Source organism: Capsella rubella, unplaced genomic scaffold (genome assembly GCF_000375325.1).
Source record: "Capsella rubella cultivar Monte Gargano unplaced genomic scaffold, Caprub1_0 scaffold_2, whole genome shotgun sequence".
Taxonomy (NCBI): domain Eukaryota; kingdom Viridiplantae; phylum Streptophyta; class Magnoliopsida; order Brassicales; family Brassicaceae; genus Capsella; species Capsella rubella.
The window spans coordinates 11,966,900-11,986,173 of record NW_006238922.1 but is presented as its reverse complement, the minus strand read 5'-3'; the positions used below and the strand labels follow the sequence as shown (position 1 = coordinate 11,986,173).

The 19,274-nt window shown below is 33.8% G+C and overlaps 4 protein-coding genes across 4 annotated transcripts; 2 read left to right on the top strand and 2 right to left on the bottom strand.

Annotated features, from left to right (window-relative positions):
* Positions 1-237: 237 nt before the first annotated feature.
* On the top strand, positions 238-2,183 carry LOC17894586 (aldehyde oxidase GLOX). The gene has a single exon (XM_006300234.2). It carries the CDS (start codon positions 320-322, stop codon positions 1,961-1,963), a length of 1,644 nt encoding a protein of 547 aa, XP_006300296.1. The 5' UTR covers positions 238-319; the 3' UTR covers positions 1,964-2,183.
* A 1,000-nt stretch (positions 2,184-3,183) lies between these two features.
* On the bottom strand, positions 3,184-4,258 carry LOC17895827 (histone H3.3). Its single transcript, XM_006302916.2, has 4 exons — positions 4,070-4,258; positions 3,905-3,981; positions 3,708-3,798; positions 3,184-3,548 (listed from the first exon to the last, which is right to left on the bottom strand). The coding sequence occupies exons 1-4, from the start codon at positions 4,139-4,141 to the stop codon at positions 3,378-3,380; spliced, it is 411 nt and encodes a 136-aa protein (XP_006302978.1). The 5' UTR covers positions 4,142-4,258; the 3' UTR covers positions 3,184-3,377.
* An 8,106-nt stretch (positions 4,259-12,364) lies between these two features.
* On the top strand, positions 12,365-13,245 carry LOC17895039 (auxin-induced protein 6B). The gene has a single exon (XM_006302884.2). The coding sequence runs from the start codon at positions 12,422-12,424 to the stop codon at positions 12,893-12,895; it is 474 nt and encodes a 157-aa protein (XP_006302946.1). The 5' UTR covers positions 12,365-12,421; the 3' UTR covers positions 12,896-13,245.
* Positions 13,246-17,858: 4,613 nt separating this feature from the next.
* LOC17896267 (auxin-responsive protein SAUR50) lies at positions 17,859-18,749 on the bottom strand. Its single transcript, XM_006302966.2, has one exon. The coding sequence runs from the start codon at positions 18,532-18,534 to the stop codon at positions 18,205-18,207; it is 330 nt and encodes a 109-aa protein (XP_006303028.1). The 5' UTR covers positions 18,535-18,749; the 3' UTR covers positions 17,859-18,204.
* Positions 18,750-19,274: the final 525 nt, after the last annotated feature.

Here is a 19,274-nt window from a genome sequence, read left to right as displayed (position 1 = left end):
AACCAAAAAATGTTTCTTTTTTTCATCTAGTTGTTATGTTCATCTTGTTTAAGTAAAAATTTCCATTACAGAGTAAGACTATAAGTAAAAAACGAAAAAGTGGCATGATAATTTTAATAATAATTGCTACATTTCCTAATTATCATAATTTATTAATATATTTACATTAATATTCATTTTTCCCCTCTAAACCTATATATAAAGTGCCCTCATGGACAGTTATACATATACCACACAAACAAGAAAAGAAAAGTAGACAAAGAAAAAAAAAACTCGTGACAATAGTCAATATTACAACCAACACAAGAAACAAAAAAAAATGGCTGCAAAAGCCACAATCCAAATCTTCACGGACGTCAATCATCTCCGATACTTGGCTCTCTTCTTCCTCCTCTCGTGCCACTTAGCATCCGGCGCCGGAGGATCATGGAAGCTTCTCTTATCAAACGTCGGAATCTCAGCAATGCACTCTCAGCTCCTCCACAACGACCGTGTCATAATGTACGACCGAACCAACTTTGGTCCTTCCAACATCTCTCTCCCTAACGGAGCCTGCCGAAACAGCCCAAACGACATCGTCTCAAAAACCGACTGCACAGCGCACTCGGTCGAGTACGACGTCGCCTTGAATAGTATCCGTCCCTTAACCGTCCAGTCCAACACTTGGTGCTCCTCAGGCGGAGTCACACCCGACGGCACTCTCCTCCAAACCGGAGGAGACAGAGACGGAGAACGTAAGACTAGATTATTCGCTCCTTGCGACGACGGTTCTTGTGACTGGACAGAAATCGACAAAGGACTCAATGCAAGAAGATGGTACGCGTCGAACCATGTCCTCCCAGACGGTCGTCAGATCATAGTCGGAGGTCAAGGTCAGTTCAATTTCGAGTTTTTCCCAAAAACAAACGCTCCAAATCTCTACAGCTTACCGTTTTTGTCCCAAACCAATGACCGTGGAGAAGAAAACAATCTTTACCCTTACGTGTTCCTCAACACCGATGGTAACTTGTTTATATTCGCTAACAACAGAGCTATATTGCTCAATTACGCCACAAACACTGTCGTCAAAACTTATCCGGAGATCCCTGAAGGCGATCCGAGAAGCTATCCGAGCACTGGCTCAGCCGTTCTCTTGCCGATCAAGAACCTTGTGTTAGAGGTTCTAGTGTGCGGAGGTGCACCGAAAGGATCGTACAACCTCTCTTTTAGGAAGAAGACCTTTGTGAAAGCACTAGACACGTGTGCGAGAATCAACATCAACGACGCGAATCCTCAGTGGCTCGTTGAGAAGATGCCGAGAGCGAGAGTTATGGGAGACATGACGCTTTTACCTGACGGACATGTTCTGTTAATTAACGGTGGTTCTTCAGGTACAGCTGCTTGGGAGCTTGGCCGTGAACCGGCTTTTAATCCTGATTTATATCATCCCGATAAACCGGTCGGTTCAAGATTCGAAGTTCAGAACGCAAACGCTATCCCACGAATGTACCATTCAATCGCGACGTTGCTTCGTGATGGGAGAGTACTCGTGGGAGGAAGCAACCCACACGCGTTTTACAATTTCACCGGTGTGCTTTTCCCAACGGAGCTGTCTTTAGAAGCCTTTTCGCCGTCGTATTTGGAGTCTCAATACTCGAGTCTTCGTCCGAGGATCATCGATCCTATGCCACAAACAACGATCAATTACAGTAGAATCTTGAGGCTGAGGTTTACCGTAAGCGGGAGAGTGAAAAGTCCGGTTAAAGTCACGATGGTGTATCCTTCGTTTACAACACATTCCTTCTCGATGAATCAGAGGCTTTTGGTTCTTGATCATGTCTTCTCCTTCCGGAGAGGGTTCAGGACTTACGAGGTTATAGTTAGGACTCCAAGCTCTGCGGAGCTTGCACCGCCCGGTTACTACATGGTTTTCGTGGTGAACCAAGATATTCCGAGTGAAGGTGTTTGGCTACGTTTACAGTGAAACTGATCCTCTCATCATCATTGGTCATTCAACTCATTATATGTGTGATTTTTATTAAACCTACAAAATTTGGGTGATTTTTTCTTCTTTTACAATATTATTTAAGACAGTTTTATGTATATGTTTCATGGAGTCGTATGTTATCATAATTAATCAATTACAATGATATGCTGTCAAAAAAAAAAGGAAAAAGGAATCAGATACTTTGTTATATCTTTGAGTCGGTGAAGTTTCATGTTATAGTATATACCTTTTTTTCTTTAAATATGATATTATATACTTTATTGCTACGTGAGAAAGTTTAATGGTTTTAAAAGGGATACGAAATCTCTAATTACGCCAAGAACAAAGGGAATTACGAGGACGTGGGCAAGAGAATGATGCTAAAACTTATTCTTTAAAATTTGGAAAATCCATAAAAGGAACGTCGTGTGTATAAAGATTTGCGAGACCAGATTTAGAGAGGCAACAGACTCTAAAAAGACCAAAAAAAAATAAAATAAAAATGAAAGTACGTAGTGAGTTACGTCATAATATGATCCAACTAAAAAAATTCTTACAGTCTTGCACGTCTCTCCACTTGTGTCACTCTCTTGTCTAACTATTTCTACGCCTTTTACACCCGATCACAAAACATTTCCACCAATTTACATCTTTAGTAAAAATTCCATTTCGGATCCACTATGTTTCTTACGCCAAATATGCATCGTATTGTTACGCCAAAATAGACAAACAATACGTAATGGGCCTAAGATCCAAAAATGATTTTGTTACATTCTTATTAGTAATATCTGTTTTTGGTCACCATACAAACTTTTATTTATTATAGAAAAAGAAACATGTAAATAAATAAATCCTAGGCTGGGAAACAAAAGGAATTGGTAGAAAATAAATATAAAATAAAAGGTGAGATTTCACTAAATAAATTTACATAGTCGAATTGTCAAAAAAGAATCATATCATGAATTTGAAAGACAAAGCCCATTCATTCTGATTTTAACCATAGCTCGTTATTCTAAATAGTAAATAACATGAATAATCTGAAATTTCACTGGGCTTAGTCTTTTTATAGCACGAGAAGACTTTAAATTACACTACGAAGTATAGAAAACCACAGAATCATTCCGCTGTTTTAAAATTATGAGAATATAATCTGTTATTCTCAAAATTCATATTGAAACAAAGAGAAAAACAAATCTGAGAAACACATCCAAGAACAATGATCAAGAGAAACAATAGAATCATATCATCAATAACCAAATCATGTCTCAAAAAGCTCTTAAGATAATATTGTATTTTGGTTAATAAAAGTGAGACAACATGAAATCAAATCGAAGCAAAGCAAAAAAAACAAAAATCAAAAGGGTTCCTAATAGAATACTAGTTGATGACGATTTGATTTCGACTCTAACATCTAAGCACGCTCCCCACGAATCCTTCTTGCGAGCTGAATGTCTTTAGGCATAATCGTAACCCTCTTGGCGTGAATGGCACAAAGATTAGTGTCTTCAAACAAACCCACCAAATACGCCTCTGCAGCTTCCTGAAGTGCTAACACTGCGTGGCTCTGGAACCTCAGATCCGTCTACATATATATCCACATCTTTATTAGAATCCAGAACCAATCTTATAGGGTTTCAAATAGCTTACAGAACCAGTCAAACAACTACTCAATCTTAGAATCAAGAACCAATCTTATACATATTTTATGGTTTCAAATAGCTGAAAAGACAAGATTATATACCTTGAAATCTTGAGCGATTTCACGAACAAGACGCTGAAAGGGAAGCTTACGGATCAACAACTCTGTGCTCTTTTGGTACTTACGAATCTCACTGTTGTTTCACAAAACCAAAACGCATACGATTTCTCAGAAATTGCAAATCAGAACATATCAAACAACGATTTCGTTTTGAGATGAGAGGAGAGAAGAAATTATACCGTAGAGCGACGGTTCCGGGACGGTAACGGTGAGGCTTCTTGACTCCTCCGGTGGTCGGCGCAGATTTCCTCGCTGCCTGAGTTACAATTACACAAATCAATTAAAATCTGAAACCCTAGATTTTTCAATTTCCCGATTACAAATTCAAAAACTAAGATACGAACCTTGGTGGCGAGCTGCTTCCTCGGAGCTTTTCCTCCGGTTGATTTCCTCGCGGTTTGCTTCGTACGAGCCATGGCTTCTTCTTCAAGAAAGATTTGAGCTTGGAACGATGAAGATTTTTGAATCAGAGAGAGGAATCGCAAAAGTCTCTGTGTTTGTTTTTACTTTGGGGGAGATAAGTAAAAAAAAAGATTAATGAGATTATTATATAGTGAGGAGGTGAATTAGATCGGTTAATTTTAGGAGATTAATGGAGCAGTAATTAATAGACGTGCGATTATGGCATGTTCGACGGTCCAGATTTGACTAAATTAAGAATAATCATACGTGGCGATCCTCGTTGTCGATTCTGATTGGTCCGTCTAATTTGAAGGTGGAATCTTAAACTTGTTTAATCTGAAAGTTGCTGATCAATTCTGTTGTTGGACCTGAGCCCATATTGATTATGGTCCATATGAAATAGGCCTAATAGCTCATTATATTCAAATCAAAACCACAACATTAGGTTAACCCAAGTACATCGACAGATGATATGTAAACATATCTCTCTCTCTCTATCTGCATGTTATGGAGCTTCATTTTGAAGATCTGCTTGACGTAGACTGTAGACATATATTATATGATATTATATCAAATAATTTAAGGACTGATCCCTCAAGATCTTCTCGTTATCTTCTTGATTATGAGATTGTTTAGATTTTGTAATATGTGTTCAAGTTCGTTAGAGTTATATATTTTATATGATTTTGTATTTGATATTTGAAGGACTCTTACTTCTCGATCAAGAACGATTCTTGTAAGAGACGTGTTACGACACAATCATCGACATGACTTAAGGTTTCAATTTGGTAAGTTTAGTTCAATTGTTTTTTCTAAACCTTGAACCGTGTGCGGTGTGTCGAGTGATTAGTGTTTGCTGCAAAATTATGAAAGCCTCGAAACTTTTGTAGTAAGCATAAGAAGATCTTAGGCCTTTGGAAGATGCAAAATCACTCTGCATGCGATCCTTTAACCAATATATCATCTTCTTTTCCTTTCTTTTTCTTTTTTTGTTGCAAATACACAATTTCATAGTATTAGCCGATACTGCGAATGACCAAAATACAAATAAAAAGGTACGTATACGTACTTGACCATTTCTTAGTTTTTTTCACGTTTGATTCCAAATTATACGTGTTTAATGATTCGGCCATCATATTCCACAACCACCCGTAGTGTTTCTACTCGAAGTCATGTCATGTGCCTAACTACCCGAGAAGCTAAGAGATTTCATGTATAATCATTACCAAACTCTCAAAAACAATTATTGCGTTACGACTCTAAACCCAACGTGTACCATATGCAATCACCTCTCTATGCATGTCTTTGATGACTTAATGACTCTCTCTTTGAAAATTAGAGAACTCTTCTAAGTTAACTGATCACGCTCTTTTGTTTATACCAATGGAACACTATTATTCATAAATAATATTGAATGATTATATATATTCTGCAAATACAGATGCTCTCGTCCAATGATTCGTTACTGCTGTTATATCAAGTGGTTCAAAAACTAACAGCCATATATGTCCATACCAAATAATACTGATTTATTTTAAAATGCTTTGACAATGAAAGGTTATGGTGAATATAGAATAAGGTTCAACAACTAGTTGTGTGATTCATGTGATATATATTGGTGGTGTCATTGAATTCCACAGTCCTAATCATAGGAGATACATTCATACAAATATCGTCCACAACCACGATTCGATAACTTTCTGACCCAATCATAGAATTATAAAGAGCATATAAATAAATATTTAGTTCACATCTAAATGATTCGAGCAATTCTGCAGTTAATGATATGAAGCTGGAAGCCTGGAAAGATGACTATATGCATGGCATTTTATGGGCACTCTCGTTACTGTACGGATCTTTTTGCACATTTGCATTTTTTTTTTTTTTGGGCAAAAATTGGAGATTTTATTTTAGAGTTTAAAAGAGAGTGGAATTGGGGAAAAAAAACATACCTCTAAATAATGTTACTCTATTGTGCAAAAAAGGAAAAAATTGAGGACATATATAGTCTAGTTATTCAGTACGCCTTGTTTAATTAACTAGTCGTTTAATGGTCAATTCATTCTTCTCTTTGTCCATAAAGCTTATAATGCAATAGGTATCAAGCAAATTCCCAAAAAAATATAGCTTACTGAACAGTGAACACTACCATTATTGTTTGCATGGCCTGATTTGAAATATTAAGCACATATACAAGCTACTAATTGGTGTGGGTTGCGACACTGACATGTTACACGTAGAAAATAAACGAAAAAGAAGGAAGATATTAAGTTAATCAAGGGATAATGAGAAACTTAATTATTAATGATGATTAAAAGGTATAATTTCAAATAAAGCGTCCAAATAATTCCTAGACAAAACATTTAGATGAGCTGGTCTATGGACAGGCTTTAACATTGACGTACTTGAATACTCAATATGTAAGGACTAATCATTTCCATTATAAATTGGATGCTAATTATTAAACATTTACTTTTCTGTCTTTTAACTAATTAAGGTCCATTTTCACTTATTTAAAATGTAATAAAATAATATTTGTAACACGTACTATAAAATTCTTAATGCTTGAAGTCCGACAGTAGGACTAATTTAGTTATTCGAAATCACATACGTCACTGCCTACTTAATTATTCCTTCGGTTCATAACAAATAGTATCATTTTTCTACCAAAACCAGTATTATATGATAAAATTCTCATCGTATAATTGCTATGCAAGGCTGTGTCGTCCTATGCTTTTATCATTTAACTTAATTTTATCGTATATAATAAATTATCTTACAGCTTTTTGCCTCTTTTGTTTTCATTCTGCATCCCATGAGCTAACCAAATCTAGTGTTACACAATTTGTTTTTATAATCATAAAGAGTTATAGAAATTAATTATATAATTATGATATATTTTTGCCAAAACCCTTCTTGATACCCACAGATTATCAATGGAATAAGCGACTATACCATTTTCAGTATGGGTATAATTTAGTTATGTATGAAATAGATCCCTACACATATTGTCTGAACATGGTTACTACTTCACTTACTTGGTTAGTTATTACAAATTCTAGAATGAGATTATAAATTGTTTAACCAAATGGGATTCGAGTTTAATGCTGTGGATGAGTAGAAAAAATTAGTGCCTTAGCATAACATATGATCCAATATTCCTCGGTTGACAATACCAAAACTTTCTCTTACCTAACATAGTAATTAGCATACATATATAATGAAAATAATAACGTATCTAGATCTAAGAACTTTGATATCTTGACTCATCTTTTTTTTTTTCTTATCAACAAGATTAACTCAAGCGAGCCAATTGGCATAACAATTGCATTCATTGTAAATAGGTGAGTTTGTGTTTTTTAATAGAACTGATTTTCACTTATTTGTACAAAATTGTATTAATGTTGGAGCCATGAACAGAAACAATTTAAATAATATATATGATTTGTGTTTATTAAACAAATAAAATAGGAAGGGAAGATAGAGACGTGGCAAAATCTGATAAGATGTTAGAGATGCCGAAAGACGTTTTGCCTAAATAAATCCAAAGCATAATCCTGATTAGTATGTCTAAATGCCTTTATTAACCTAAACATTGCATGTGCATCTCTATGTCTTCTCAGTGCTCTTCTTCACACTGAAAAATAAAGCACTGATTACAAATTTGAGTTAATATAATTCGACCTAAAGATTAAAAAAAGTTAAATCTATTGTGCAAATATAAATAAAAACTTAAGAGATTCCAAATAGGCTTTTACAAAAGCACAATAGCAAACTATTAAACAAACTAATGTTTCTTTTTGTGTGTTTTACGCGTCATGATAGTATAGTCATAATGTTGTGATAAACAGTTTATTTTTATTTTGGACAAAAAACAGTTTATTTTAGAAGAAGATGTTAGTGGAGAATGACAAATTACACTCGTAAAAAGCTATCTATGTTCGTGAAAGCTATATTTTTACTTAATTAATTATATGAAACATTGAGGAAACCAAACTTTAAACAGGTTCATCCCTTCTGCTTGTGGCTAATCACTTCTTCCTAATACGTAAACTAAACTATATTAAATGTATTTAATTTATACTTTATGAAAAGAACAGAGATGACGGAATGTTCCGTAGGTCCTTAACGTTTACTGTACAAGTACAACGGCCGAAGCGCCATCAATATAATATACTTTTTTTGACACTCAAAGCTTTGGACTGAGAAAGAGGGTCACACAAGTCAGGTCAACGGGATTTATAAATTGTCTCCGCCACGTCATCTTATATTATTGACATGTCATCTCTAACCCACCTAATATTGGTCCACGTCGACATACTCAGCGACTAGAAGACGTTTTCTCACAAGTTTATCATTTTGCAAAACTCATTCTGTAATTAACACAATCTACTGCACACTTCATTTATCAAGATAATAAATATAGACTAATGTTTTAAGCAATAAAAACATATTATTATGGTCTAATAAAAGATTTATATGGATATTGTTGGTTCAACAAATGACATTACCACACGAGAGATATTAGTTGATGAGATTTGTGTCCTAGTAAAAAACAAATTAAGCTATTAGCTAGCTTATTGGTTTGATCCCATATATGATATAATAAATATATATATTCCTCAAATTGTGCGTGCATGTTGTTAATGCAATTTGGTGCATGGAGGCATAAAGAGACAATCCAATGCCGATTCATAGAATACGATCGTCTCTCTTGTAATTTATATAATTTGAGTTGGATTTATTATAAGTTTATAGTAACCAATAATAATGATAACAATTAGCACTAGCATTAATGAAGATTTGCTTAGGAAGATAGCAATTAAATGAGAAGATCCTTAAAACCCAACAAGTGGGGTGTGTGAGAACGTAACGTCGCATGGGGGGATGCATCCATAACATGCATTTGGACCCACCTTTTTTTTTTGTATACTATTTATTCTGAATAGTAAGATTTAAAATAAGGTATTTCAATCATCTCTTTCAAACTATTATTTCACTAGCTATATTATATATATCTGAAATTTCGAGTAAATTAATATGATAAGTGAGTATATCATAAGTTTATTATCATGCCACATGCGAAAAATGTGATATGTAGGAGTGATAGGAACTCTAGGCGTGGACAATACGATTATTATTGATTAGCAATTCTATATTCTTTTCTACTTCAACAATGCTACAATTCAACAATTTTTGTTAATTAGGTGAAATAACTAATTGCAATAAGGGTTTAAAAGTGTACTTTAGAAAAATACTGTGTAATAGAAAATAGCTTTTTGTAGAAACAATATTTTATATGTATATGCCGTAATCTGACTAATTTTTAAGGATAAGATGAAATGACTAATCAGATTAGACCGACAGTAACAAATACTGACAATGATTAAAATATAATAAGCACTTATATCACATGAAAATGTACGATTATAGAGAGATAAATCTAAGAGATTAATTAGTAACGTAATTAAAATTGGAAAAATATGTTGGCTGCTTTTGTTGCGAAAGAATATATATATAAAAAAATTACTGGAGATCGATGGGGACATTCGCGCACATGGAAGCATGGACACATTTGTATACTGCGAAAAACAAATAAAATGTTTTGTTGTGGTACGCCGTATTACATTATTCTTCATTCTCGTATATAAACACTACTTAATTGTTTATGACAATTAAAATTAAAATTTCTCAGTAAACAAAAAGCATCTTCAGTTATCTTAACTGCGTCTGGTGAGAGAACCTTTATAGTAGTATAGTTTTAGAAAATGTTTAAGAGTATTAAATCGAATATAGTACAATTTTAAACAACATTGTTTATATATACAGTTTTTATTATTATTAGCTTTACCCAGCTACCCATGTGGTGGGTTTTATTTTATTGTTGTTTAACATAAATTCTCCCACTTCCGTGCGCCGAAATTAATTTATACGTAAACGACAAAGTTTAATATAATAAGAAGAATTCAGAAGTGTATTTTTATGTTTTGTTATAATACGTTTAAAAGTTTTGACTCTCAAGTGGCAGCTGTGGCTAATTGGCCCTTGTTTGTACAAGCACGAACTATCTCATCTTGAACCATTTTATAATCTTTTGTTTAAAAGCACTTTTAATCTTCTTCTTTTTTCAAAAAAAAAATACAAAAGCCAACCTGTTCGGTTTTGTTCGGTTACTGCGTTAGTTGTAAACTTCTGCCATACTCATATATACTATATCAAATACTCGTAAGTCTCGTAACCCTAATATTTGATGTTCTTAATCCTTGTTACTTTGATTTGTCTTATTTCATCTCATATCATATTATATACCAAGATTCGACGACTCACAAGAATTGAAATGTTATAAACCAACGTATCTTTATTGTTTAGCTTGCAGATGTATAAATTTTACAAAAACATATTGTAAAAATGAGCTATGCGACGAAGAGGCTTTGGTATATATAATGATTTGATTGAGAGAAAAATATCGTTTCAAACAGTTAATATTTTGTTTTTGGCAACAAGCAACAGTCATGCTTTGCAGTTAAAATTTTTGATAGCATGCATATATATATATATATATATAAGCTGTACTATAGATCTAATTTTCTATCATAGGCGGATCCAAAATAGAAAACTTGAACACACTTGCCGGTAACAATTATGCTTGCTGAACAGTCTCCAAACTTATTAAGCTTTACACTAAAAATGTAAACTTCTTAATTTTACTTAATTACGTGCATATTTATATACATCGGTCTATTCTAAAGGCATAAAGGTTAGGAAGTATAAAAAGTATTCAAAGTTATACTTAAACAAGATAAATTCATAGAAATATACTGGCTTTTATTACTGTAAAACAAATTTAGCTAGTATTTTCTTCAAGCTTTTTTCGCTCAACAATTTTTAGATACTAAATTTTAATTATAACATTCTGAATAAATCTGAATGAATGAATATAATATTCCTCAGATCTGCCATCAACTTAACTTAAATATACTGTACTATAAATTTTAAAAGTACATAATGCTCAAATATACTTTTTTTCCTTCTAAGTCCTTTAATGATTTTGTTGTGGTTTCATGTGGTACATGCTACATATGATATCAACGACCATTGATCATCTGTTTTGGATAATTGAGTACGTCTCTCTTGGATAATAATTTCATGTAGTCAATATAAGATTTAATCATTAACAATAACATAATTTACTTAGTCTATAAAGTCAATATAAAATAGGTTTATACGAAACAATCCTATATATATATATATATATATATATATATATATATATATATTTACTTTGTCTATAAAGTCAATATAAAATAGGTGTATACGAAACAATCCTATATATATATATGTGATCATAATTTTGACATTACGTTTTGTATGTTTATATTTTTGGGAGAATAATCATATATATAAACATTTCGAGAGAACTAATAATTAGCCGAATTCGTGTTTCCACCTGTGGCTGATATGAACCACTAATAAGCTATGTCTGCCGATACTTTAAGATCAATACATAGAATCTCATCAGGTTAATTGCTTTTAACATATGAACACTTTGACTATATACCAAACAAGAACATGAATATATATATAAAGAGAGACAAAGTGCCTCTAAAGAATGAATCCTAATCAAATTCCAAGGTTATGTTTGAAGTCTTTTCCAAAGACTGGTCGTCTTATCCAACACTAGCACATGCTCTTATTTCCCTACCATCAATCTCTTTTTATTCAAAAGCGACACTTCTTTATATTGAACTAATAGTAATCAATCCTTTATCTCCAAATGACTAATAATTTTTTCAAGATAGATTCATTAGCATAATCATATAAAACTTTGATTATATATATTTTGATGAACCATATCATAATCAACCACTAATTTATATTCACATGTCAAATCCATCATTTGTGGTATTGTATCTATCAATTGCTTTGTGCGTGCACCATCCATTGTATGGAGAAGAAAAAAACATACTTAAATCTTTGATGCTCCTCTTAATAAGAATCATATCTAATCACCCTTGGAACAAAATGATTAAAATTAATTTCCTGAAATAATGAGTAATCTAGTACCAATCACAACACTAATCTTTTTATTTTCATTAAGGGAAAAGAATAGAGCCAAAAGTAATTAAGGACCACGGAGGCAATATCGTAAATATCTTCAAAACCCAGTGGCGTTTTGTTATAGCCTTGACTATATAAACCTCGTCCCTCCCAAACTCTCAAAATCCCTCTGACACTTTCTCTCACTAAAAGCTACTAACAAACCAGATCAAAACCACTAAACCGGAAAAAAAAATATGGCTGGAGGAGGAGGTCTCGGAAAATGCAGTAAGATCCGCCACATTGTGAGGCTGAGACAGATGCTCCGACGGTGGCGCGACCAAGCGAGGATGTCTTCTTCATTCAGCCGCTGTGTACCGTCAGATGTACCGTCAGGACACGTGGCGGTCTACGTTGGTAGCAGCTGCAGGAGATTTGTGGTGCGCGCGACGTACCTGAACCATCCAATCCTAAGGAACCTTCTGGTTCAAGCTGAGGAAGAGTTCGGTTTCGTTAACCAAGGTCCATTGGTTATCCCTTGTGAAGAATCGGTTTTCGAGGAATCGATTCGCTTCATATCTCGGTCTGATTCGACCCGGTCGAGACGGTTTACTTGTCCCGATGATTTTCAGAAGAATTGCCACGTGGTGGGGATAAGAAGCAAGATAGATCTATGGATCGAATCTCGACCGTTACTTCACGGCGTTTCCGACAACAAAGCCGTCTGGTGATTGTTAACGGATCACTTGACGACGGGCGTCGTACAGAGTAAATAGACAATAAAAACGAGAGCCGGTTCTGAAGCCGGTTCGACTCGGGACGAAGCCAATTTTTGAATAATCGTCGCCATTGACTCGGTTTTTTTTTTTTTTGTGTTATTTATTTTATTGGTGGAGGCGGCGGCGAGTGTATATGTATGAATTATTGGTGGCTCGGAGATGGCCGTGAAAGGTGGGTGAGTCATTCTACCGGAGTCGTCCCGGGTTCGAATCCAAGTTTAAGGATATATGTGGAGAATTGTAATTTTTTAAAATTGGTTGTAAATTCTGCAATTTCCATTAAATTGTAGTAATCATTATTGTTGGAGATCATTTCAATAATTCTAACAATCAACGAGTATAATATGCCATTGCACTGGTAATGTTAAATTACAATGAGCTACAGGAAAAAAAATGGTTAGAAGATTCATAATCATCATACTGTAATTTAAAAAAAAAAACATTAAATTTTGGTAATATATAGTACTGTATATGATTGGCATAATCAGTCATGAGTAAATAAATTAATAAGTTAAGAGTTTATATCATAATTTTGTTGAGTTAGTGTAGTTCTAACTGATGTAAAGTATGTGCGGTTTAGACTAAACTAAACAGTGTACATTAGGATAAAAACTTTTGTAATTAGTTTAAGGTGACTTTTGAAACTATCAGCTATAATAGTATTTACTTCTTCTTTTGATTCAATATATACTCCTTATAAATGTTTTATTGTTTAACTTCTTCGGCGAAAGTTGTTTGAAATTTGGACATTAGTGATTGGAAACAGAAAAAAGAAAAAAAAAATCCGACCAGGTCATGTGAAGGAAAAGACTACATACTGCTGCTAGTAATAGCCACTTTACTATGTTTTCATCCTCACAAAAACAAAGCTGTTGCTGTCTTCACGTTCTTCCAACAGCAGTACAAATTACGGTACATAATGTCATCACCGTAATCTCTTACTTTTAGAATGTTCGTTCATACAGCCTATAGAATTTTGAAAGTTAGATAGTTTAGATTCTGTTCTGATTCATTCTCTTCCCCCCTCTAGTTTATATAGAAGAAAATTTAGGTCTTTTATCAATAAAGGAACATATAAACAACGAACCTATGAAGTTTTTCTGTAATATGATTGAGTTAAAAAAAAAAAAAAGGTAATCTTGAGAGGATTAAAAAGTTGTATATTGTATTATTCCATTCAAGTATAAATAGTATTGTCTTCTATGTATAGGTTTTAGAATGTGTAATTAACTTTATTTCAATATAGTTCTTATATAGCACTAACAAATTTTTATATTGATCTATTGCACTCGTCATGATGTACCTATTTATTACATGATCCGTTTTCTCTAGCATCCACAAATATAGGACATCTTGAACATGTTCTGTACTTCAATATTTTACACCCCACATTAACACTTCAGAAGTAAGAATGTATAAAGGACCAATATATATATATATGCAGTTACATTAGTCTAGGAATGGTATAATATGCACTATGCTGCTTGATAGACTATGTGGATCTACCACACATTAATTTAGCTATAAACGATTGAATATTATGTTTGAAAATATCATGAACCAACAAAACCTTTTTTTACCAGCGAAAGCGAATTTACTCGATTTAGATTTCAACGAATGATGACTCTTGTCCGAAAATGGATTAATGTGATGAATAGAATTTGAAAAGGAAGTCTCGAAATGGCTGAAAGAACAATGTTGGGATTAAAGATAGTTGTAGCCAGGAAGGAGATCATTAACGAGGAAGACATATGTCCTTTTACTAGTACATCAATTATTTTAGAATTATAATGATGAGAGTCGTGGAACCCGAAAGAGAAGCTAATATCATCCTTTGAGAGATTCTTTTCGAAATGACAGCGAAGAGAGGCCCAATGAGAAAGCTTTGTTTTAACTTTACATTTGTACCATTATCCTTTGGTCATCTCACGTTCAGCTACCCCCACCCCACACCCTCGTGCTCGTGCATGGCTAATCATTAATCCAATAGTAATTTCAAATAATTCATGACATGCACGGGACAGAATGTGGTAGTCAAACAGAGGAATAAGAACAGAGAAATGAAATTAAAAAGAAAAAAAAAATCAAATCGGGACAAAACATAATACACAGCTAGCGGAATGTATCACTGATCAAATTCCAAAAATTGATTAATTTTTCCAATAGCTATGATATAAACTGATCTATATACATATATCTGTTCCCCTGGATGAGCCTATGCTCTTTGCAGGGATTTGAGAAAGGAACATTATCACTTAAGGAGAGTAAGCACTTCATGTTCGATCATATTTATGTTCTTTGGTTTTATCAACCTGTAAGCACATTTTTCGTTGGTTTCTCCACCTATAGTAACCATGCGGGATCGGGAATGTTACGGCCCAAGTCCATTGAGGAAAGACCCATCCACTCAGGCTTAACCGAGCCACCTCAAAGATATAACAACATTAACTAGTTTGATTCGGTAGAGAACTCTCTCTCTCTATCGAGATTGATGGTGGCACTTAAAGAGGCCCAGTCCGATATGCTTTAATCCTGCTAATCGTGCAAAATATACTAATATCGTTAAGAGTCCAAAGTAAATATATACAACAGGTTTAAAAATCAATATAAATGAAAATATAACCGTATAAATTCTATTTACTATCTAGTACTATTGCCTTATAACCGATCTGATTCTTCCGTAAAGAGAATTAGCTATATTCAGTATATTATATTGTCACATTCAGTGAAATTTATGGTTGATGTGGTTGTAATCGTTATTACATCAAAACAACTTCATTACAAAGTCTAATTTTAATACTTCTATTTTTTTGTTATCACATTATGAGATATAATAAAAATTCAAAATATGATTCGTCGTAGTCGTAATGATGCCAAAAAAAAAAGGGGATAATATCTTGTGCGTTCCTTTTCTTTCTTTTATAAAAAAATTGTGTAATGATATACTAATTAGTGGATATGTAGCACTTTCGGACTTGGTGGGATTGCGATCTCTTTACCGACCCATTCTCATCCAATATTTAGGCATTACCACATCTTCTTTTTAGCCTTTCGACGTTTCACAAATATATAATGTCCAAGGGGAAAAGACACATCTTCTCCTTTATTTTATATAAAGTCGATGACCGTAAGGAAAAAATGGAGAATAAATCTAGCAGATTATACTAGATCTTCAAATCCGTACTAAACCCTTTATAATTAATCTCCGTACGGTAATAAATGGATTAAAGAAAACGATATTATTATTATGACATACTATATAACTTTTGCGTAATAATATTGATAATGATACGTTCATCTTCCGTAACACTTGTCAATATATAGTTCCACCTCAATGGTTGGTGAAAAAAATATAACTGAACGGTCGGATTTAGGTTTAATCAGCATAGTCAAATAAACGATTAAATTAAGCAAACTGAAACGAAAAGAAAAAGTTGCATCCGTCCGTCCGATAAGTACCGTACGGCAAAGAGAGAAGGGGGGGGGGGGGGGGCGGGGTGTTTATGTCCAATCGTAGTTGGGGAGTGCAAGCAAGCAAATAACACACGATACGATAAATCTTATCGTGATCTTGAAGCCCATGATACAAGTCCAAGTGTTAATGGTTATATCTAAGCCGTCCAAATAATTGAAGTTGGCTCCATCACCTACCACTCTGTGTTCTAGAGGATTATTATTAGCAACACCATTCAGAATCTTGTAGGGTTCCTCCATCTTTACTATATACGAGATTTCCTTAAGCTTTGTTGTGGGTCACATTCGCATGTGCTTATCTTTCCTCCCTGACGTTGATTTTGACATCTCCAAAACCTTTTTTTTTTTTTTTTTTCAAATTACCCACAGAGTGTGGGACGGATTATCAACGTAAAACTTTTGCAGATTCTATACTTTAAGTATATATTTTTCTCAAGATTTGTCACACATTTGTGAAAAGGTTTGTATGGTTTTATAAAGAAGTTAAAACGTAAATGCCATATTGCAATAATGTCAAGATTTAATTTTAAGCGGTTGAACATCAACATCTAGGCTAGGGTTTTTAGCCTCATTAGCTTTTAATTTTGTTTTCTATTCTATAAAAATATAGATGTAATGAAAATTAACAAACACAAAAATGTATCCATCTATCAACCAAAATGTTTGCTCTACACAACTTTTAGGGTCTATATATATATATATAAACTTTTAAATAAATATAGAAACAGGTAAGCGTTTTCAAAATACCTAGCTTACCTTATTATAATATCGTTGTTAATACAAACAGTTGGGGCATTTACGATTCTCAACACATAGCAGAATCATCTATATATAGTTATTTATACTGTTATAACGAGTCTGCAACTAACATTCCCATCAAGATTTTTCTTTTTCTTTTTGTCATTTCAACAGATTTAACGGCTAAAAACCGCCGATTTGTAAAGAGACACCAGCATTGTTTCTTTTATTAAAAGAAAAAAACAAAAAGACAACACTTCGGAGTTTTTTTTCCAAAGCCAAAATATGAGAAATATTGAAACATATTAGTAAATTTGTAGAGAGATTATTTGAGAGGGAGACAGAACTCTAGAACGTAACGACGATGTCTTATTGTTCTGTTTTCAAGGACTACCGTACTTTGCTTTCGGGTAAACTATCTCAGCATTGGTTTTTTTTTTTTTAATCAAAAACTTAAACTGTAAAAGTGAGAAACCACATTCACCTATTTTATAGTAATTATTAACACCTTCAATTATTTTTACAAGCCTGAAAAAATAGCAGCTTTACTAGCTTCACCATTCAACAGAACTCTTTTTGGGAATTTGTTTACATTATACATATTGACTTGGGCGCAGAGATATTTGACTGAGTCCGCGTGACTAGAATTCAATTATCATGCATTCAAAAATCTCAACAATTCACTAATTCTTTTAAAAGAAAATTACTTAAAAGCTGATAATATAAAAAAGCCTCTCATTCATATTTTTTTTTTTTTAAGAAGTCTCTCACAGGGTACACATTGAACAAACCACACCACCATGAGAAGTAAATCTGAGAAGATAACCAAAAATAGTAATCATTCTCATTTTAGGTTTTTTTTTTCCTTCTAAGGGTTAGTCTCACTCTAATACTACTAAACCCATATTAACCAAAACCATAATTAAGATTTTTGCTAAAACAGAGAAGCATTTTACTCAGCAGCTTCCTCTGTTTACCCTAAAAACATCTCAAATCTCCAAAATATATATAACTAGGAAAAAAATTCATAGCCCTAAAAAAAGATATGTTCATCGGAGCATGGAGGAGGTGAGAGATCGGAAAACGACTTCTTCGCAAGGGATAGTGAGACCCATGTCATGATCGAAACCAAACTCTTCCTCTGCTTGTTGGAGAAGAAGCTGAAACTCTGGTCTGGTCAAAAACGAAATGGGCACCACGTACCTGACCCGATTCTGACCGACGTAGACGACGAAGTGGCCTTTAGGCACGTCAAGAGTAGATCCGTTTACGTCCTCGCTGTATACATTGCTCTGTTTCTTCCCCAAGCTCGAGCACCTCTTCAAGATTTGCTTGATCATCGCCGTTTGCGTCAGCTTGTTCGCTTTTTTCATCGCCATTCTCTTCAAAAGGATGGTTCTCTTCTTGTGTGTGGTTTTTGAGTTTTCGAGATCTTTTTTTCACAATGAAGGATGGTGAGTGTGATTAGAGTGAAGGAGGAGGGCTCATGGACTTATGGTTGGGTGTATTTATTGAGGCCTTGCGCGAGTGGAAAATCTTCTTTTCGTTTTCCGAAACAAAGAATATACGGAATTATTATAAAACTGTATATACGAATTTATTATTTTATGCACAACCACAACAACATGTATACTGTATAGAGAGAGAGAGAGAGAGAGGGTTGATGGTGATATCGAGGCGTTGAGGAGATTATGATGTGTTTGTTATCTGAATATGAATTTGCGTGTATGCTACGGGTGACCATTTGTTGTGCATTTAGATGATAAAAATTATTTAATTTGTTGCAGAACTGATGATATAATGTAGAAAACTCGAAAACGACCGCTTGGGTCATCTGGTTTCGCTCCAAGAGAGCCTTCTGTTGAATTCATATTTTCTTATATACAAATAGAGGCGTAATTTAAATTAATAATTTATAAAAAAAATGTGAATTGTATTTTCAAAGCATGTGGAGCTGTGGGGTCTAAATTAAGACGAATATGTGTGGAATTTGTTGGACGGACGGTTTTGATGCATATTACATCTTCTTTTTCACCTTTTTTGTGGTTTGAATATAGTATTTGAATATCTATCTAACTAAACTAGCTACTGATTTTTTGTATTTCTTTTGGTTCATGCA

Coding starts and splice junctions, on each gene's coding strand:
- LOC17894586 (XM_006300234.2), top strand. CDS start 320: ATGGCTGCAAAAGCCACAATCCAAATCTTCACGGACGTCAATCATCTC.
- LOC17895827 (XM_006302916.2), bottom strand. CDS start 4,141: ATGGCTCGTACGAAGCAAACCGCGAGGAAATCAACCGGAGGAAAAGCT. Junction 3,982..4,069: donor GGAAGCAGCTCGCCACCAAG/GTTCGTATCTTA, acceptor ATTGTAACTCAG/GCAGCGAGGAAATCTGCGCC. Junction 3,549..3,707: donor AAATCGCTCAAGATTTCAAG/GTATATAATCTT, acceptor ATATATATGTAG/ACGGATCTGAGGTTCCAGAG.
- LOC17895039 (XM_006302884.2), top strand. CDS start 12,422: ATGGCTGGAGGAGGAGGTCTCGGAAAATGCAGTAAGATCCGCCACATT.
- LOC17896267 (XM_006302966.2), bottom strand. CDS start 18,534: ATGGCGATGAAAAAAGCGAACAAGCTGACGCAAACGGCGATGATCAAG.